Source organism: Manacus vitellinus, unplaced genomic scaffold (assembly GCF_001715985.3).
Source record: "Manacus vitellinus isolate BGI_N305 unplaced genomic scaffold, ASM171598v3 scaffold_82_pilon, whole genome shotgun sequence".
Lineage (NCBI taxonomy): Eukaryota > Metazoa > Chordata > Aves > Passeriformes > Pipridae > Manacus > Manacus vitellinus.
The window spans coordinates 408,918-430,534 of record NW_021940828.1 but is presented as its reverse complement, the minus strand read 5'-3'; the positions used below and the strand labels follow the sequence as shown (position 1 = coordinate 430,534).

The window sequence follows — 21,617 nt, the reverse complement described above, 5'->3', positions numbered from 1 at the left end:
CGGCCGTTCCACGCGGCCGTGGAGGGGACGCTGTGCCTGACCGGCCACCACCTCATCTTCTCGTCCCGCCGCCACGACAACGCCGAGGAGCTGTGGCTGCTCCACTCCAACATCGACTCCTGCGAGAAAAGGTGGGGCCTCTCGGGAGAGTGGTTGGCAAGGCTGGTTGTCCCGGATTCAGGTGTTGGATGGGGTTATGCTGCGCCAGGGGAGGTTGAGGTTGGACATCAGGAGAAATTTCCTCACGGGAAGGGTTGTTAAACACTGGAAGGGGCTGCCCAGGGGGGGGTGGAGTCCCTATCCCTCGGAATGTTTAAGGAGCAGCTGGATGTGGCATCAGTGCATGGTCTGGGTGGCAAGGTGGTGCCAAGTCACAGGTTGGACTCAATGATCTCAGAGCTCTTTTCCAACCTAAATGTTCCTATGAGAGCACAGGGCAGGGTTTTCCTTTTGCTCGGATGTTCATTTTGACTGTTGCATCTGAAAGGTTAATTTTTTGGTCATATGGAGAATCAAAACTTGTGTGTTTGAACACTTCTGCTCTGTGTTAATTATTCAGTGGATCCATCAATAACCTTGAAACACTTGAACACTTCAATAACAGTTGAAACACTATATATTATTTCTAAATAATGCAACTTTACCACCTCCTTTGCATTTTTACCACCTCCTTTACCCTGTCCTTTGCAAAGGGGATGGAGGTCGGAGTGCTGGTGGAGGGGTTTGCTTTGTGTCACCCACCACAACTGATGGACTCTGGAATTTCTCATCCCCAAATCCACCTCCTGCTGCTCCACACCATCATCCCTCGCTCCTCCAACTCCTCATGGGAATCAGTAACCCTTTAACAATGTATTTTTGTGGTTCAGCTGAGTTGTAGCTGCAGCACTCCCATTATTTTCCTTCCCCACCCTGTTCTTATTACAGAAGCTCCAAAGATTTGGGGTTTTTTACCCTCATTCCTGCTTTACCTGCCCTGTCACCCTTCATTCCCTCAGAGTCTGCCCCATCTCACCTGGTCTTCTGCTCCCTCACTTGCTCCTGTTTCAGCTTCCTCACCATAATTTTTTAATTAATTACAAAGTCTTTCTCATTTTTCTTGCCTTTTAAAGAAATCTGGTAGAACAGATTTTTCTGGAAAAATCAAGCAGGAGCAATTAAACCCCACCAAGCTGGCAAAGAGTCTGGAATGGGGGGAATTGCTGAATGCTGATTAAATCTGTTGCTGCTTAACTTTATTCCTGACTTTTCTGAAGTGGGAAAGGAGCAGAAGGGTGGGAAACTCAGGGAATGTGTTCCCATGGAGCATTGCTGAGTCCTCAGGGGGGTTTGGCCTCATCCCTGTTACTCCTTGTACTAAAGCTCCATTTTGAAGATTAATATTTACAAGGTTGTCCTTCAGTTTTTAAATTTTTTATGAGCTCAGCTGCAGCTGCAGTGGAAGTTAATCCCAAATAAGGAAGGAACATGGAGTTATGAGGAGGGATTGCTGGCTCAGCACCTGATTTACTACCAAATTACTCTGCAGATACTCACAGCCCTTATTTTCCAGGAGGTCTCCAGAGCAGCCCCTGAATAGCTTTGTGGGAGTGAAACTTTACCATTTGAAGGGATAAGTGTATTTTCCCAGTGCTGGGGAGGATGGAATAACGAGACTCTCAGATCTGTAAAAGGTTTAGAAAGGCCCAGCCTGACCCTGCTGCAGGTTCTTAGTGCACAACATTGTGCCAGGCTCAGAAAATCTCTTCTCCCACTGAATTATAAGAGGGTTTTTTGTACAAAACAGTGTTTTTTTCAGATTTATCAGATGATCAAACTGCTCCTTGAGCTTTTGTAGCTCTTTAAACAGCTGGAATAGGACTGAGGAGGGCGTCTGGGAGCTGGGTTTGATTTGGAACCAGAGGTTTTTCTGGGCTCCCTGGATTTGTAACCAGTGTGTGGGGGGGTAAGACCTTATTCCCTGAGATCTACAGGGCAAATCCTGGCACTGCAGGGATCAAACACCAAAATTCCATGTTAAATCAGAAATCCCAGACTGGTTTGGGATGGAAGGGAACATAAAGATCATCTTGTTTCATCCCCTGCCACTTATTTCCTCTCCCACTATCACAGGCTGCTCCAACCTGGCCTTGAACACTTCCAGGAATAGGGCAGCCACAGATTCTCTGGGAAAACTGTGCCTGGGTCTCACCACCCTCACAGCCAACAATTCCTTCCCAAAATCCCATCTAACCCTGCCTTCTGGCAGTTTAAAGCCATTCCCCCTTGTCCTGTCACCCTCACAGTGGTGTAATATCTATACTTCCACTCCATAGCACAAGGACAGAATAAATTAAAATAAAAACAAGCTTATACCAAATAACAAGTTGGTTTTATATCTTTTTTTTTTCTTGCAGGATGATATTGGGGAAAAAATTACTGCTAATGGAGTTTTGCCTTGTAGGAATTTGTGTTGGGAAGAGCTGTAACATCCCCTCACAGCTCCCAGATCCTGTTCTGATGAGGCTCCTGTTCCATGTCCTGCTGTAGGTTCGTGGGATCGTTGGGCACCATTGTCATAAAGTGCAAAGACCTGAGGATCATCCAGCTGGACATCCCTGGGATGGAGGAATGTCTGAACATCGCCAGCTCCATCGAGGTGAGGATTCATCAGCATCAACAGAACCGGCGGGTCTCCATCTCACCTCAACCTCAACAGCTTTTTGTCTCCAGTTAGGGAGGTTTTCGTTGGTGTTATGTAAGGGAAAGGAAAATTCTGGAGTATTTCCCACCAGGTTGTGGGATATTTCCCATAGGTTGTGGATTCCTCATCCCTGGAAGTGTTGGATGAAGCTCTGAGCAATCTGGTCTGGTGGAAGCTGTCCCTGCCCATGGCAGGGGGTTGGAACTGAATGAGCTTTAAAGTCCCTTCCAACCTAAACCAGTCTGTGATTTCTGATAACTGTTAAAATCATGGGATTTGCCTCTAGGTCTGTTTTTGTTGTTTTTTTTTTTTTTTTATTAAAAAAACCCTGAAACTCCTTTCTTTAAGCCCATATCTTGCCACAGCATTTGGGAATGGGAAGCTCATTCTGCTGAAGCATCAGAAACCATGCAATCATCTAGTGACAGGACAAGGGGGAATGGCTTGAAATTGCCAGAGGACAGGGTTAGATGGGATATTGGGAAGGAATTGTTGGCTGTGAGGGTGGGGAGGCCCTGGCCCAGGTTTCCCAGAGAAGCTGTGGCTGCCCCATCCCTGGAAGTGTCCAAGGCCAGGTTGGACGGGGCTTGGAGCAACCTGAGATAGTGGGGGTGTCCCTGCCCATGGCAGGAGGTTGGAATGAGATGAGGTTTAAGTTCCCTTCCAATCCAACCCATTCCATGATTCCATGCTTTCTCTGGTCCTTCCAGGTCCTTTCCACCCTGGATTCTGTCACCCTCCTGTATCCCTTCTTCTACCGGCCCATGTTCGAGGTGCTGGAGGACGGCTGGCGCTCCTTCCTGCCTGACCAGGAGTTTGAGCTCCTCAGCTCAGTGGTGAGTTGCACTGGAAGGATTTCCACAGGCACTTGGATATTCCCTGAAGGATTTCACCCAGCAGTGGCTGAACTGAAAATCCTGGATGGTAAAAAAATTCATCTGTTGCCTGGGTGAGAAGTGAGTGTTGTTCAAACACTCTGTGAACATCAGGCATTTTTGTGTTGTACAAGAGGAGGTTTGAGGAGTTTTTAAGATTTATCTGGGAGGACACAAAGGTAGGAAATGTTTTGTCCTTTGTGAATGACTCTCTTTATTAAAACAACAAATTGAAGCCCTTTGGCCAGGGTTTGCTTCACTTAACTTTGAATCTGGAGTGGAGTGAAATAAATCTCTTTCAATCCCTTAATTGAAAATAATATTTTAATAAAATTGCTCAGGATTCCTTATCTCTCCAGGAAGATTACAGTAAAGATGCCCAGTTTGAAACACTTTTAGCTCTAGTTCATGCTGGGGAAATATTCAGGGAGGTTTAGAGAGCAGGAAACTTCCAGTCCTCTTTTTTCCAGGTGCTGTTGAGCACATGTTATTATTTTGGTGCCATGTTGATATGGTACATGTTGATATTTTTGGTATTATGGTACATGTTGATGTTATTATGGGTAGGAATTGTTCTTGTGGCATTGCCTGTTATTCAAACTTAATTTTAGGATGCTGAACTATCTTGGTTGCAGGAACTTCCTTGGATTTGCATCTCTGTGTTCCAAGTCTTTGTTTCCCATCCAATATGAGCACTTGCTCCACCATCTCAGGTTGCTGAGCCCACATCCATTAGTGCAGCAGCACAGAACATTGATTTTTTTTCTTTTATCTGCAGCCCAGCCTGTCTGCAGCATCTATCACTTCCTGCCTGGGACTGATAACTGAATAATATCATCAGCTTGGCCAGATTCAGGTGATGAAATCACCAGAAAATTAAAGGAGTTCAGAGATCTGGCTGTTTTTGTCTCGTAATTAGAGAACTCTCATGTATTTTATCTTCATCTGATGTCCAAAGACAGACAATCTGACTTATTATCATAACTAGCAACACATGGATCCCTTAATATGCTTTTTTTTCCTTATTTTTTCAGAGATTTTAAAATGCATTTGTGAATCTCTTGTTTTTCTGAACATCTGCTCCTTGTAAGACTTACATTTAAAAATCATATTATTATATAGCAATATGTCATTTCTTTAAAATATCCCTGTCTGGCAGCTGTTGATTAATTCTTGGCTTTTAACCCTTAAAACCTCAATTTTTTTAAGAAAATGCTGTCAAAAGCCACCTTCAAATGATTTACATTCCCTGAACAACAGATAAATATGTTGTTGTTGACCAAATACTCCTTGTTCTGTGATGAAACTGCCTTATGTGAAGTAAAAGGCTCATTAAATTCTTTCTGCCATAAGTTAAATGAGTAGAATTCCAGAGGTTCCCCCCCATCCATTAAATCATCCACCTGGATTTGTTATCCCTGACCTTCCCCCACATGTCAAATCCATGTAAAGTAATGTATTAATTCCACATTTCTCTGCCACAGGAGAGTTGTTTTAAAACATGGACACGTTCTCTAATGGCAAAGTAAAGCTGTAAAAGTTATAATTTTTTAAAAAATTAGATAATACATTAAAAATTTAGATTGTCTGTGATGTTCTTTGTATTCTTCTACTGCATAACCAGTAAGGGGCTGAATGGAATTCAGAGTTTGTGTAAGGGTTTCTTATTTTTATTGAGCTGTCAGAGAAGAGCTGAGAGGTTTCTCTTCTGCCAAATTCCACAACTTCAGGACACTGCAAACTAACTGGAAATTGTTGCCTAAAATTATGTGAAGAGGCCATGAGAAGTTTGTACACTGACAGTATAATTAACATAAAGGTATTTTATTGCCAGAAAACTCACTTATTTCTCTTTTTATTTCCCTTTTTCCTCTTTTTTCTTTTCCCCCCTTTCCACCTTTTTCTTCCTCCCTTTTTGTCCATTTTCTCCTCCGCTTTCCTCCTTTTTCTTCTCTCCCTCCCTGCTTTTTCTTCCCCCTTTCCTCTTTTTCTTCCTCCCCTTACCTCTTTTTTCTTTTCCCCCTTTCCTCTTTTTCTTCCCCCCTTTCATCTTTTTCTTCCCCCCTTTCATCTTTTTCTTCCCCCCTTTCCTCTTTTTCTGTCCCTTTCCTCTTTTTCTTCTCCTCCTTTCCTCCTTTTTCTTTCCCCCTTTTCCCTCTATTTTCTTTCCCTTTCCTCTTTTTAATTCCTCTGCTTTCCTCTTTTTTTCTTCCCCCTTTTTCTCTCTTTTCTTCCCCCAACTTTTTTGCTCTTCCCTTTCCCCTTCGTGGCTGGAAAGAGCTCAGGAACCTGAATGGTTCAATTGTGCTTTATCTTATTGGAGCTTCTTTTAAAAAATCCCAATTTTCTGACTTTGGGCTCAGTTTACAATGGTTTGGGTCACCCCCATTTTGCTCTTATCAGACAATCATCAGTCTTTGCATCTGCTATGCTCCTTTTTCATGCACAACCTGTCCCTAACAGGACTTTTTCCTTGGGAATGGCCTCTGCCATTGCTGCTTTGCAGGATCCCTCAAGGTGCTTGATGGTTTCCCAACTTTTTTTTTAAGGCTTACTAGTAGAACTTGAATTATTTCCCACTGTTTTGTGGAAAACAACCTCTCCTGGCAGTTCTGAGTTTTAGGATGAAGGATATCTTGGACTTCTGGAAATCAATATCTCTAAACAAGTGCTAGGACAAGAAAAGTGGAAATTCCAGAGATAGTCTTGCAAGGAGAAAATACTAATTTTTCTTTCTTTGGAGTCCTTTCCATTGTCCTCAGTGTCCTTTGCTGCTTCTGTCCTTAACTTCTTTTGATTCCTAAAAGAACAGATCTCACATTGGGAGAATTAAATGTTAATTTTGTGCTTTCTCTGAGTTTTACACAACACAGTTACCTGATGATGCTGAAGGTGAGGTCCCTCCTCCCTTCCACTGCAGGCCCTCTGCTGCACGTACCTAAATTGCTGCTGCCTCCCTCTTCCAGTTCTAATGGCCATTTTTTCTCCATATTACAGCTCTACCCCAAAAAAAAAGCTAAGAATGGAGTTTACTCCAGCAGTGTGAAGCTGGCACTGCACAGGTTAATGGGATCTCTGCAGGAGGAGCTGTACCAGGGAAGACAAATGGTGCCAACTGCTGCCAGGCCCCTCCTCCTTCCCATGGAACAGTAAATTACAACTGGATGACATAACAGGATCATCTGTCTCGTGTTATAAGTGGGGAGGGGAGGAGGTTCTGGGCAGGGTTAAATTACCAGAGTGGGAGATAAATCAGGGGACGCTCTTCCACTCCTTTTCATGCTGGTGATACCAGTGACAGCCAGGCTCAAACACACCACAGAGCTCTGGCTTCACCTTCCCCACATCCTGGGGATGGGGGGTTATCAGTTTTATATTCCTGTAATGTATTTATCAGTTTTATATTCCAGATCCACACAGATTTTTTTTCATTGTGATCAGATTGTACACCTTTATGTGTAAATTAACACAGACACCCCAAAAAAAGCTATAAAAATAGCATTATTTTATAAAAATTGTCATTGTTGATGCATTAAAAGCTGGAGCTGTGACCAGCCACATCCCTTTTGTGATCCAGAACTTTTCATCTCTGTTTATAACCTGATGGCCAGAGGCAGTTTGACTTTGCATCTGGGAGAAGCTCTGCTTTCTGTAAACTGGAGCTGTTCAGAGAAGCTGTTTTGAGGCTAATTAATAATGAAATAAGGTTGTGGTGCAATACTGTCCAGCTGGGCCACTGCACACAGGCAGCAATTTCTGCTCTTGCTGCTGCTGCTGATCCTGATGCACATAATGTGTGTTTTTCCAGCATCTTTTTCTTAGATTGCCACTAAAAAGCACAATTTTACTGTCTCCAGTGCCACATATCCCAGGCCTCAGAGCTCCTGCTGCTGAAAGTGTTGTGAGTCAGATCAGCTTGTTGATCTGATGGAAAGACTTCATTGCCAGAAAACCTTTGTGAATTGATCCCAGTTTTCCATTTTTGCAGTGAGCCGGTCAGGATGAGTTATATGAGCAGGTAGCAGCCAGGAGGTGCATGGCAAGAGGTAGCAAGCCTCTGGAAGAAAGGAAAGAGGGAGAAAGACCTAATTCTGATCAGAAATGTGCAATTTATACATGTTAAACCAGCAGACCTGAATCGAGGTATTTGTGTATCCTGTTACAGGTTCATTTGTGCCCTTCCCTTCCTTTCTGTGCTACCTGCTTTACCCTTCTGCCTTTTAGTCTGGCTGAAACTTCCTGTGAACACATGAGCAGAGGTTTTATGGCATTTCTGTGAGGTCTCTGCCTCCTGCAGAGCTCCTTGTTGACCTTCTTCCTTGAGCTGGAGCCCAGCCCTGTGTCTGACCCTGGGTATCAGGTGCCTGAGTTCTCATGCCAAGTGCCTGTGAGGTGCAAGGTGCCAACACTCAGCACTTCTTTCCCAAGGATTTGGCTCTTGGAAGCTCAAAAGTTACATAACAGGAGCTGAGGATGAGACCTTGGGCCTTGGATGCTCTGCTGCTTCCAGAAGATGCTTTGGGAGCAAGAGCTGTCGTTAAGCACGTGGAAAAGAACCAAGCTGGAGGTATTAAATTGCACTTTTAACCTCAAGGCAGCTCCAACATCTGGAGTTGGTGGAAATTCCTGCCTTTCTCAGCCCCCTTTGTCTTGTGAACTCTTCTTTCAGCACAGACGGAGGGTTGAGCCCATGTTACTGGATCTAAATGAACTTTTCTGCCCCCTAAATTTGCTGATGTAGGAACATATTCCTGCTCTGGGATATCCCACATTGTTTGTGCCTGTGAAATAATTGAAAGCCACAATCACCCATTTCTGACCACTTGGGCTTATTTGGTGCTGTTTGAGGGTGTGGATAAACCAGAGAGGGAACTGTTGTTCAAATCCTGCACCTCAAGAACCAGAATCACCTAATCATTTCCTCCACTTCTTTATCTGCATGTTGGGTAATGAGTGTCTGGGAGCTGCTGCCACGAGATGTTTTCAGGGAGCATCAAGGATTTGGGGGAAAATTAATGGGTCAACAGACCTATAAATGGTTGGTAAAAGGACAACTGAGCTTTTTCCTGTGGTGCAGATGGAGCAGATCACCAATATTCCTCTGCGTGTGCCTTATCCTGCACATGGAAGTTCTTCTTCCCAGGTTTTAATACTCTTTCACTAATAATGTGTTTTCTGACCCAAAGCCTGTGTGTTCTGGTGTTTTTCAGACAGATGAGTGGCGTCTCAGCTGCATCAATAAGGAATTCTCTGTGTGTCCCTCCTACCCTCCAGTTGTCATTGTCCCCAAATGCATCACCGACGACGAGCTCCGGAAGGTCGCCGTGTTCCGCCACGGCAGTCGCTTCCCAGTCCTCAGCTACTACCACAGGAAGAATGGGATGGTGAGCTGGGTTTGGGTGTTGGTTGTTCCTGAAGGAATTGTGTGGATGTGTTTGTTTCATGGAAAAGTGACTTGTGCTCTGGAACTAACACGGTTTGTGATGTTCGCCTGGTTTATTTTCCGACTTTCTCAGTGGCTGCAGTGAAAGTGGTTCTGGGGGCTGGAATGAGTCATCTCCATCCTAGAAATAGCCATTAATGTGCTTGTTTGGGAATGTGCATGGCATGAGCTTGCTTACAGCAGTTAAGAACAAGATGAGGTTTGTAAAAGCACTGCTGGCACCCTGACTTGCTTTGTCTGCCAAGAGGCTTCAAGGGAAGGATGGCAGGAGCCACATTGTCCCGTCTGAGTGGTGGGCCCTCATCACATCATGGTGACAGCAGAGCCAGCACTGCTTCTGCTCTGTGCCTGTGGTAGGAGGATCAGAACAAGCTGTTCTCTGAGCCTGGCAGTGCAACATGATTCAGGAGCAGCAAATTCTTGGTGTTGTACAGGCTTTTTGGCAAGGCAGAGTCTAATGGAGTGACTGATACACTGTAATTAAGAAATGCACTCTATCAAACTGTTGAGTATTTGTGTCTCTTGCTGATGTAACCAGTTCTGAGGATGTTGGGATGTCCAACCTGCAGCTTTTAAACTTGATACAGGCTCCTCAAATGCTCTAATGCCTTCTCACCTCCTGGTGCCAAGATTTGTAAGCCTTGAACTCGAGGATGTCTAGTCTGACTCAGTAATAACTTGGGGCTTTTTTGCCTTGCTTTAAAATCAGCCACCCACCAGCTCCATATCAGTTGTGTTTTCTGCTTTTTCTCAGCTCAGCTGAAAACCATCAGAGGAAGATTTGCTCAGTTATCTCTCCAAATTGTGCATGTTTTCAGGTGTGAGGGATATAATGGTGTGTGGCTCAGAGCACTTGAACTTGTGACAGTAACTTTGTCCCTCATGTTCTCCTCTTGCCTCTGAGTTCCCAAATGTCCTTGGGATTGCTGACTGGCTGCCCTCACATTTTAGTGATCATTTGAGCTGCTGGGGAGCTCCTGAATTGAAAAGCATTTACTAAAGAGAAATCTCAGCTCATCAGTCTGTGGACTTAAGGTTTATTAGTTAATCCACGAGGGAAAACTGTCCCTAAGAGGCATCTTTTAACATGCGAATGATTTGAGTGTTTTAAGAACAGAGCTGGGAAGAGACCTTAAAAATGACAATCCCAAAAATGTTTGCTTCATAGGATTACAGAACGGTTTGGGTTGGAAGGGACCTCAAAGACCATCCAGTTCCAACCCCCTGCCATGGTCAGGGACACCTTCCACTAGACCAGGTTGCTCCAAACTCCATTCAATCTGGCCTTGAACACCTCCAGGGATTTATAACACTTCCAAGGTTTATAAAGGAGCCATCAGCAGGAAGCCAGTTCAGAGTTTCACAAAGATGGTATTTCAGGCATAATTAAAGGGGTAAAGCCCCTAAGATGATATCTGTAATTTAGAACTTTACCTGCCAGATATCCTCAGTTCGAGGATATGTAGTTTGGTTTTTAAATACGTTCAGTTCCTGCAAAAGATTGGACTTAAAAAAACCTGAAGGATTCAGGGCAAGGCTTGGAGCTCAAGTGATTGGTGCCTTTCAGTCTGAACTCCCTCCATTTCCAGTGCCTAATTCCTGGTTTTGTGTCTCCCCAGATCATGATGAGAAGCAGCCAACCCCTTACAGGTACGAACGGGAGACGCTGCAAGGAGGACGAGAAGCTGATCAACGCCTCGCTCCGGCCCGGCAAACGTGGCTACATCATTGACACCAGGTCCTTGAATGTGGCCCAGCAGGCCAGGGCCAAAGGAGGGGGCTTTGAGCAAGAAGTCCACTATCCCCAGTGGAGGAGGATTCACAAGGGTATCGAGAGGTGAGTGGAATCACACAGGCCCTGCCCTAGGCTTGGCTTTGTCAGGGCTGTGGTTGCTCCATGAAGTCTTTGCTCTGTAAGAAGAGTTGTGTATGCTGGTTCCTGTCAGCAGGGTCATGTTCTTTTTATGGCCAAATCAGGATGTGTGGATGATCAAGGTTATTTGGGTTTCGGTTCCTTGTTCTGAACAACCTGCTGCAGGTTTCAGGCATCAGGCATCTCCCTGTGCCAGCCATAGCCACACTCCAGCCTTCCTGTGTTCCCTTCACACTGGAAGGAGCCAGAAAACTTCTGCAGGTGAGGATTTGTTCTGTGGCAGTGACAGTCACAGTTTTATCCAGAGGATTTTCCCAGAGAAGCTGTGGCTGCCCCATCCCTGGAAGCATTCAAGGCCAGGTTGGACAGAGCTTGGAGCAACCTGGGATAGTGGAAAGAGTCGCTGTCCTTGGGAATGAGATGAGCTTTAAGATCCCTTCCATCCCAAACCAGTCTGTGATTCTATGAGCCAGTACTTTTCACTGGACATCTAATATTGTTTGATCATTTAGGGACAAGTTACTAAATTAAATAGACTTTTATCTTGGCCTTGTTCAATTTCTCTTAAGCCTAATTTTGGAAAATCCTCCTACACAGATGTGCAGTAATGTTAACTGGAGATATTGGAAAGCAGTCACTCCCCTCATCACTGTGTAGACCAGCTCCTGAGGAGTTAATTTAGGAATTTCCTGGCTGTTACTTTGAAGTATTTGGTTTTGCTTCTAAAGTTTTTACTCGAACTTAAATTTTTGTTGATTAGTTTACAGCTCTACAAGCATCAAACAGAAGAATGAATAAACCACAGTATATGAACACTAAATAATCCATATCCTGGTTTCTGTGTTACTTCTTATGTAACGTTCAGTAACATTTTCCTTTTCCCAAAGGTTTAATATCCTGCAGGAAAGCCTCATCAAACTGGTGGAAGCTTGTAATGACCAGTCCCACAACATGGACCGCTGGCTCAGTAAACTGGAAGCTTCCAACTGGCTGACTCATGTCAAGGAGATCCTGACCACGGCTTGTCTGGCTGCTCAGTGCATTGACAGGTAAAGCTCTTGCAGAAAGGCTTGAGTTTCTCATTCATTTTGTCATTAGAAACCTCTGGAAGTATTAATAACTGCCCTCTACCATCTGGCTCGTCCTCATGCAAGATGCTGTTTCATCATCCTGGTGAAGGAATGTTCCTCCAGTAAATCATGCTGAGGGAGGCAACCTCGACTAAGAATAGAGTTTAAATTATGTAATTGAGGTGTATTCCTATGTCTGATGAAACCAGTCTGATTCAGATTGCTTTATTGAAGGTTTAGGTTAAAATGTGCCCATCTGAAATGCTGTTTGAGAGTAAAGAGAGAACACAGGGTTGATATTTTTTTTTTTCAAAAAGTCCTTTTTTTTTTTTTCTTTTCAGCTGAAAGTTTCCAATACCCCACCTCACTTACAGAGGTTAAACCAATGGCATTTCCTTGTTTTCCCCAGGAATTGGCCCAGTGCTTTTCCCCTCTTACCTTTTCATCCCTAAGCAATCCTGCTCATCCCTTCTAAGTGCTCATGACCTCTCTTAACCTGACATTTCTGTCACAAATCCTGCTGAATCAGCTGACTTGTGTTCAGACCTCAGCCTGGAGAGCCAAACCTCCCTGTCAGGTGCCAGGGTTTGTAAGACCAGATGAAGGAGTTAAATATGTGTTTTATTTGTGGCTCTGAGCAGAAAAAGCCTATCCAAAAATTCAGGGAAAACCTGGCTTTTCATACCAGCTGGAGAATGTGTTCTGCAGGCACACAGGCAGGCTGGAATGCTGTCTTAGTGGTAAAACAGCATCAGAGCATTTAAAACGTGAGCTCTGTGCTTTTTGAAAGCACTGACAGTGCTGGTTTCATTACTGACTGTGCCAGAAAAGGATTGCTCTGGATCAATACTTTTGTCTGGAATTCTTTCCTACATGCGTATGATGAGAAAGATCAGTGATGAAACCATTCTGGCTTGTTGGGACAGTGGCTGATTTCATCATTTTTAAGTTCAGCTTTGCTTTTTCTGTTTACCTGGAGCTGTGTCAGGTGCCTGACCTGCCTCACTCACGGCCTGGAGGTCAGAGGTGAACTGACAGGGATGATTCCATTATTTACCATGGGCAGGAATGGCTGGGACAGATCCTGCAGCATCTTGAAGGTCTGGGGCCTGAAAGGTGAAAGGGGAACATCCTGTTATCCTGCTGTGCCCCACTTTGAGGAGGGCATAGGTTGGCAGCCTTTGGAATTGTGCTTTATCTGTCACTGCTGTGAGAGGAAGAGAGAAAGGTTAAGATTAGGTAGGAAAGGAAGGTTTAGATTAGGTATTAGGGAGAATTTCTGTGCAATTACAGTGGTGAGGCCCTGGCACAGGTTGTCCAGAGAAGCTGTGGCTGCCCCATCCCTGGAAGTGTTCAAGGCCAGCTTAGATGGGGGTTGGAACAGCCTGATCCAAAGCCTTACCACTCTTTCAGTGAAGATACTTTCCCTAACAGCCAATCTAAACCTCCACTGTCACAACTTAAGGCTGTTTCCTCTTATCCCTTCACTTGTTACCTGGGAGAAAAGACCGACCCCCACCTGGCTCTGACCTCTTTTCAGGAAGCAGTAGAGAACCTCAGTTGAGGCCCAAATTAAACCCAGGTTTGAGCAAGAACCTCCTAATACTGATTTGCAGAGCATCTGGGTGGTGATACATCTTCATTTCAGTGCTTATGGGAAGATTTGAGAGTAATGAGCAAAACGGTGAATGACACAAGCTCATTTTGAGCTGCATTTCCCAGCTATAACTCACAGGGGTACCAATCCAAAAGAGTGAGAACCACAAAGGAGATCTGCCTGTGAGATCAAGACAAAGAGCCTGGATTTCCAGACTGCTTAGCAAGAAACTGAGCCTTTCATGATGCAGAGCTCTGGTTAGTGTTGGTGAGGACCCAGGTGAGAAGGTGGGATGCTTCCTTAAGGGATGTGGTGGTAAAGAGACAGCAAAACCTCAGCATTGTCAGCACTGGTGTCCATGGGATATAATGGCATCCTCTGGGATGTGTATGCCCTTGGGATGTGTTCTGCTCATTCATACTCTTGTCCCTTCCCACCTCTTTCTTTCCCAGGGAAGGTGCATCAGTGTTAGTCCATGGGACTGAAGGAACTGATTCCACGCTCCAGGTCACTTCTCTGGCACAGATTATCCTGGATCCAAGGTGCAGGACCATCCGTGGCTTTGAGTCTCTTGTTGTGAGGGAGTGGCTGCAGGTAAGAAACACCTCTGGACAAAAGGGCAATCTGTTCCAGTGACAGCTGGATTGGGAAATAGCCTGAGAGGCAGCAAACAGGTTGGGCCTTGTTGCAACCCTGCTTGGAGTGAACAGCCTTTGTCCTCAGAGCAGCATCATTCCCTGAGTCATTTGTACCTCTGGCACTTTGTGGGGCCTCTGCCTCTCCTGGCAGTTTTTTGGGTTTGGGAAACTGCCTGTTTTGTGTGCTCAGGGTGGACATCTCTTACCACAGAATGGTTTGGGGTGGAACAGACCTTAAAGATCATCTTGTTCCACCCCCCCTGCCATGGGCAAGGACACCTTCCCCCAGACCAGGTTCCATCTCTTCCATCTCTTCAGAGCCTTGTTCAGACTAAACCACAAAACCTTAGTTCTGCTCTTTGTACCTTTGCAGTCTGGCCCCTCAGTGCACCCACATCAGTTTGTTCTTGGTCACATTCCCTGATCAAATACAAGACTGTGAACACAGCCTGGGAAAGGCAGGCAAATTGGTCACAGAATCACAGAATTGTTAGGGGTGGAAGAGCCCTCTAAGAGCATTGAGTCCAGCCATTCCCCAGCACTGCCAAGGCCACCACTGACCCATGTCCCCAAGTGCCACATCCATATGGTTTTTAAATCCCTCCAGAGATGGGGACTCCATTGCTGCCCTGGGCAGCTGTGCCAGGGCTGGCCAACCATCTTCATGAAGAAATTTTGCCTAATACCCAATCTCACCCTCCCCTGGCACAGTTTGAGGCCATTTCCTCTTATCCTGTCCCTTGTTCCCTGGGAGCAGAGCCCAACCCCGCCCTGGTTCCCCCCTCCTGTCAGGGAGTTGCAAAGAGCCAGAAGGTCCCCCTTGAGCCTCCTTTTTTCAGGCTGAGCCCCCCCCAGCTCCCTCAGCTACTCCTGCTGCTCCAGCCCCTTCCCCAAATTCATTTCCTTCCCTGGACACACTCCAGACCCTCAATGTCTTTCTTGTCATGAAGGACCCAAAACTGACCCCAGGGTTTTGAGGTGAGGCCTCAGCAGTGCCAGCACAGGGGTGTAATGGTTACCAGCAGCTTGTTACTGGATGCCTGAGCAATAACAGCACGGTCACATGGACAGAACTGTCTCTAAGGTCTTTTTTGCTACATGTACCCACATCCTACTGCTTTGTGTGTGATGCTTCCTCTGATTCCCACAGGCTGGTCACCCTTTCCAGCAGCGCTGTGCCCAGTCAGCCTATTCCAACAGCAAACAGAAGTGGGAGGCCCCGGTGTTCCTGCTCTTCCTGGACTGTGTATGGCAGATCCTTCGGCAGTTCCCTTGCTCCTTCGAGTTCAATGAACAGTTCCTCATCATGCTCTTTGAACATGCTTATGCTTCCCAGTTTGGGACTTTCCTGGGAAACAATGAAAGTGAAAGGTTGGTAAGGATGCTTGATTTGAACCCTTGTGTGTCTGACAAAAAATCATGGAATGGTTTCGGTTGGAAGGGACATTAAAGATCATCTCGTTCCAACTCCCTGCCCTGGGCAGGGACCCTCTACTAGACCAGGTTGCTCCAACCTGGCCAAAATCCCCACCCATTCCCAGTTTATATAGTCTCTTACACAGAAACTCTTCCATAAAAGAATAAACAGCTGGAGTTTGACGTGAGTCATGGCTATGGGAAGCAAACTTGTCCATGCAGGCCAGGAGGAGAAGGTCAAGGCATCATAAGCCAAAGCTGGCAAGTCTGGTCCTTACCTGTCAGGGAGGAACATGACTCTGTAGCCTGGTGGTCCTGACACCCCCAGGTCCAGCCCTGAGTGGGGCTGCTGGGAGTAGCAAACAGGGGGAGGGCTGGAGCCTCCCACAGCTGTCAGAGAGGTTTGGATTCCTGTTTTGAGGTTGGATTCCTGTTTTGAGGTTAACAGTTCAGCCCTCAGGACTCCTGACTCCAGTAAGACCATGTCTGATGGTCTCCTGCTTAACTGAACATGAAGGGAAAAACCGAACTGATATTACAGATAAGGAAGGCAATTTAAAGCTTCCTATAAACCTCTCTGCCCTTCATCTTGGCTTAGAAGAGACTCTGCTGCCTTCTGCAGGGCTGCTGAACTAGTCATCTGCAAAACCAAGTTAGACTTGAAACCAATAAGATGGAATTTGGAAGAGTATTGGATGTTACATGTAATAACCTGCCTGTCACATTCGAGCCCGTCAGCCTGAGAGCACAGACAGGGTTTGAAGTCTGATGTGAAGCTTGTGCTGTCTGAAGCATTCACAGGGATGGTGAATCTCCTCCTGGCTGGCAGTTCAATTTGCTAGTGCAGGCAGGATGTTTGCTGCAATCTAAGGAATAGAGATCCCTGTGTAACTCCTTGTGGTGGGGTTGCCCCAGGAAAACAGCACTGCTTGCCCTGTGTGCTTAGATCCTTCCTACCACCAGAGGGACCTGTCAGATGTGCCCATTGCACAATTCCAGCAGTAACACTGCTTTTATGTACTCAAGAATTCCATTTCCATCCTTCCCTGGTGCAGACCCATCCCACTTCCCAGCTCTGCCTTAACACAGGAATTCAATCCCTTTCAAAACCTGGCACTCGAACCACTGTGGGGAGGTGACTGATCCTTCACCTGGACAGGAGGCAACCAACTTCCACACAACTTATAAATGTTATTTCCCCATCTTTTATTCAAAACTAATGGTAATCAGCCAGGTTGAGTAAATTGCTTTAGGTTTGCACCCTGTGCCATGATGGTGAGAGGTACTGAAGGGATTGTCCTGAATTATCTGGGCTAGTGGCATATTGAGAAACTTGTGGCCTTCTAGTCTGTGTGGTTCTGACTAAAACAGTCTTTACGGATCAAAGTGTACAAAACTAACTTACTCCTGTGGGTTTCTTAGGGCTAAACTGAAGCTGCCTCAAAAGACCATGTCCCTGTGGTCCTGGGTGAACAGGAATGAAGAACTGAGCAAATTCCAGAATCCCATTTACGAGGCCAACAGCTTGGTCATCTGGCCCGCCGTGGCCCCACAGAGCCTACAGCTCTGGGCAGGTAAGCCAGACTTGCTCTTCCTGTTACAGACAATATCTACTTTGGGACTGCTTTTAAAGCTTCTCCTGACCTTTTTGGATAATCCATGTGCAGTGGGTTCTCTGCTGCAGGAACTTTCTCCATCCCATGGGTGCTGAAGAGTTGGTAACAGGGAAGCAAAGTGGGCTGTCGTGGAAGCGGGGAGACATGGATGGGTCTGATCAGGATATGAGGAAAAGAATGCAACTCCCTCATTTTTCCTTTTATTAACCCTGTTTAATAGAATTATGAACTTGGAGAGGAGGGTCAGTATTTTTAATGGTTGTTTAGGGGGGAGGGCAAGGGAAGAATTTGTAAACTGATGGAATATGAACTCCTTGTAACAAGAAACCCTCGTGACCTGTCTGCCCTGGGCTTTCAGGTGTCTTCCTCCGGTGGAACAGGCCTTCCCAGTACCTGGAGGAAGCCCAAGAAGAAATGGTGAAGATTATAAAATACAACAAGGAACTCCAGGACAAGGTGAAGGTGTTGAGGAGGCAGCTGGCAGAGCTGGAGGCGGCTGCGAGGGTGCAGCACAACCCGTGAGCTGCCCGGGCTTTGCCTCAGGTCCTTCCTTTCCAGCCCCCCCTACACTAAAGACTGAACATGGAAAAGTGCATGTGTTGCTGAGCCCTTGGGCCCAGCTACCCTCAGCCCTCCCACTGCTGAAACCTTCACACTATGAACCTCCCTGCTCTCCTGGGAGGGATTTTTGTTTTGTTTACAGAAGACACAGCTGGGCACAGTGTCCTCTCTTGGCCGCTTCTCTGTCTCAACGTTGTGTACAGTGTCAGCAGGAGCTGGAACTCTTTACCTCCAACTGTGTGGATGATCAGGATGGGCCAAGAGACAGGATGTCTCCAATTTATTTTGGACTTTTTCTGGGTTTGTTGAACTGTCTAAACACTCACAGGATTAAAATACAGACTTCTACATAGATAGGTAAAGGCATTTTGTCTGAAAGCACCTTTTCTCCCCAAGAGTAGGTAAGGCAGCTTAGTTCTTTAGTTTCCTAGAAAAACTAGAAATTGTTAAAATCTAACTACAGTTTCTGCCAGTCTACACAATTCTCTCAGTAGCCTTCACATCTGACACTTGGGTTTTTGTGTTCAGCATTGGCTTGGGAGCAGAAATTTAAATACCAAACCAGAGCAAGACTTTTCAGTGCAATACAGAACTGAAGTAGGGATTCTGCTGCTAATGTTTAAGCCATGACTTCCAGGTGGAATTGTCCCTCATGGATAAATATCTCCTAAGAAATAACAAGCTTCTTTTATTCTGCCTGGAAAACAAAAAAGGTTTGGTAGCTGCTGGAGGTGTTCACTTGCAGAACAGGGGCTCAGAGCTGTCCTTTTACCCAGATCCAAGCTGCCTTCTTGGAATTTCCAAGTCCCCTGGCTGGGTTTGGACACCTGGCCAGGTTCACAGCATTGCATCTACAGCTCAGCAAAGCACTCCAGCTGATGTGCTTTTCCCTCTTGTGCTCTTATATCCATGTTGTGAAACCTCAAAAAAGCAGGAGTTGGAAGTTCAGGTGACCTCAGATCTGCTGCAGATTAAGAGGCCATCACACTACAGAAATGCTCAGAGTTTAGATGATTTGTAGCTGCTAAAATGACTTAAAGACTTTAGGGATAAGCTTTTTTTTTTCCATTTAACTTGGTATTTTGTAGCTGCTCTTCCTGTTTCTGCGACTTCAATCTGCTTTTATGAAATCAGAGTTTTCTTTAGCGATTTTTTTTCTCCTTTCAAAAGACAGGTAAGAGTAGGTCTGAAATACTCATTTTCTCAGCTCAATTCCATGGATGGACAGGACTGAGAAGAGTTGAATTAACAGCAGCACATGTGGCTGGGATTATCCAGAAATCTTGCTGTTACTGAAATGGAGCTGCAAGAGGTCAGTGGTGTTCTCTTTGGAAACTGTTAAGCTTCCAGTTTGGGGAATGAAGCTGCCTTTATTCAAAAGCCACTTTCACACAGATAAAAATGCAGGATCTTTAGTTGTCGTAGAAGCAGCTGGAGAGTGATCTGCAAAAATCATGTGGCCACTAAATATATTCTAAGGAAATCCTATAACCAAGGAAGCAATATAAAATTATGTTATAGTGATTAAGTGCTACCTTAATGCCTCTTGTTCACTCTTTATTTCCTTAATTCTTTTCTTCTTGACTAACCTAAACTTAGCCCTAAAGTCATGAAAAAATACCAAGATCCCTTTTAAGCCACTGAAGGCAGAAAAGTAATTCTCCCTGCTTGTAACACTGATTTCTTTTTAGGTTTGGAGAGTGATGGTTTTGTTCACTAAATCAAGTCTGACACAGGGAATGCTGCTCAGGGTGATCTGTCCTGCATCACAGGGGAGGCACAATTGGGCTGTTCCCTCTTCCCACCTCCAAATCTGGCTGCTGGAGATACCTCTGGATATGTTGTTAATATAAGCCCTCTAAAATGACTGTTCACCCTTTAAAATCATTTCTGTGGGATCTGCACCTCCCTGGGTGGTGTTTCCCTGCCCAGTTCAGGATTTGTACATCTGAAATCCATTATCCCCAGCCAGATGGGAAGGATGCAGAAGGCACTGTTTTCCTTGTAATAGGCTATACATAAAACACCCTTAAAGGTTATGCAATTTCCTAACACAGTAATTATAGATTGAGCTAAATAATAGAGAAGCAGAGATGGGGTTTTTTTGGGATCTAATTGCCTGGCTCCTCCAGCCTCTCCTGCAAACTGCAGGCATCCCAGGAAATTGGGAAACTAGCTGTGACAGCCAACAAAATGCAGCACATTCCCTCTGAGCTGGCATTTAATCCATCCTCCACTTGTGTCTCAGGGCTGAATCCACACCCAAGTGCTGTGTGTGCCTTGGCTTGGTGGATCCCAGCCTTTGTGTGGAAGTGCTGGGGTCACCCTGAGCAGCTCCAGCAGTTCACTCCATAATCCCTGTCCCTGCAAACAGGTTACCTGCAGCAGCCCTGTGAGGTGTTGCAGGTGATGGAGCTGGGACACGATGGGGTGTTTTAACTCCTCCTGGGAGAGGACAGTTCACAGAGCTCTTGTGTCAGGCTGCTTCCATGTTCTCCTTTAACCTTCCCATTCATTCCCAGTGCTTCCCAGGCACCAGTCTGGTGGCTGCTGGTGTGAAACACAGCGGAACACTCCGAGTCTTTGCTTCCCTGCTTGTCTCCCATATTTAATCACGTATTTAATATCGATGTTGGATTTGCCCCCTCTCAGAGGGGGACACCTGCCCCCTGAAGTCCCTGACACCCCCGTTGCAGATTCCCAGTGTCTTCCCAAGCTCCAGGTGCTGTGGCAGCACCCAGCTCTGGCTCTTCCCTGTGCCACTGCCTTACACCCCTGCTGACCCCCTGCTTCTGCTCTTTTGCACACACTAATTGTGGAACAAGCTGGACACTGAGGGCCCCACCTCCAAATTTTGGGGTCAGTCAATGAGGACACTGCCATTTACCAAAAGAAAAAAAAGAAGAAGGGAAAAGGAACTAACTTGCACAGTTTTCATAAGGGAATTATTTACCTTCAATATTTTGATTGTATTGATCTAACTCTTGAATGTGGCACTGGTTGAAGTGCACTCCTGTTGCATAGGATAGAACTTCAAATTGCACTGTACAGCATTTTGGTGTCTCATGTGTGCTTTGCTCCAGCCTTGGGAAGTGCTCTTGTGTGTCCAGGCTCCTGTGGGAGGAGGAAAGGTGTATCCCAGCACTCCCTGTATTTTGTGATAGCAGCACTGTGTGGTGTGTGCTCTGTATCTGTTCACTGCTGCCAATTCAAGTGATGAGTGCACTGCTGTCCCAACATCTGGAATTGCTATTTGGACTTGGCTGCTGCATCAGTCTTGATTTTTCTTGTACAAATTGCAATAGCAGGGCTGGGAGTTGTGCTGTTTTAGGTGTATGCTGTGTGTGTACAGAACCCCAGCTGCTGTGGTATGGAATATATTGCAAAAAAAAGGTAACGAATCTGAGGAAAAAAGATCATGGCTCAATGTTCAGCCCTTTGGGGGGAGAAAAACAGATACAAAGTGGCTGTAAACTTTGCTGTAGATATGTGAGAATATAGTAGATGTGTCTGTTTAAATTAAAATCTTGAAGACTAAAAAGTTCTTTAATTATAGTGCTGAATCTTTATTGGTGTGGCGTCTGCTTCCCACTGTGTGTGTGTGGCCTGGATGTGAGTTCTTGCCTGAAATTTTAGCTCTTTTCAGCTCATGTGTGTTTTATTTTACAGCTGAACAGGTTCTGTGATTGTAGAAGAGGGATGGAAGGAGAAAGTTGAGACCCTGAGGCTGTGAGTGGCTGGCAGAGCTCTGATATCAAGGTTTTGGTCCTTGGACACCAGCTCTGCACAGGATGGATAAATAATTAGCTTGGCCAAGGTTTTTTGCTGGTATTGAACTCTCCAAA

The 21,617-nt window shown here is 45.5% G+C and overlaps 1 protein-coding gene across 1 annotated transcript; it reads left to right on the top strand.

Annotated features, from left to right (window-relative positions):
* Window positions 1–6: 6 nt before the first annotated feature.
* On the top strand, window positions 7–21,341 carry MTMR9 (myotubularin related protein 9; the record flags this gene model as incomplete). Its single annotated transcript, XM_018085532.2, has 10 exons — window positions 7–131; window positions 2,530–2,638; window positions 3,394–3,519; window positions 8,769–8,942; window positions 10,621–10,838; window positions 11,762–11,923; window positions 13,994–14,135; window positions 15,330–15,550; window positions 17,018–17,169; window positions 17,570–21,341. Coding segments are annotated over 10 exons (1,593 nt in total), but the record flags the coding sequence as incomplete, so codon positions are not given.
* Window positions 21,342–21,617: the final 276 nt, after the last annotated feature.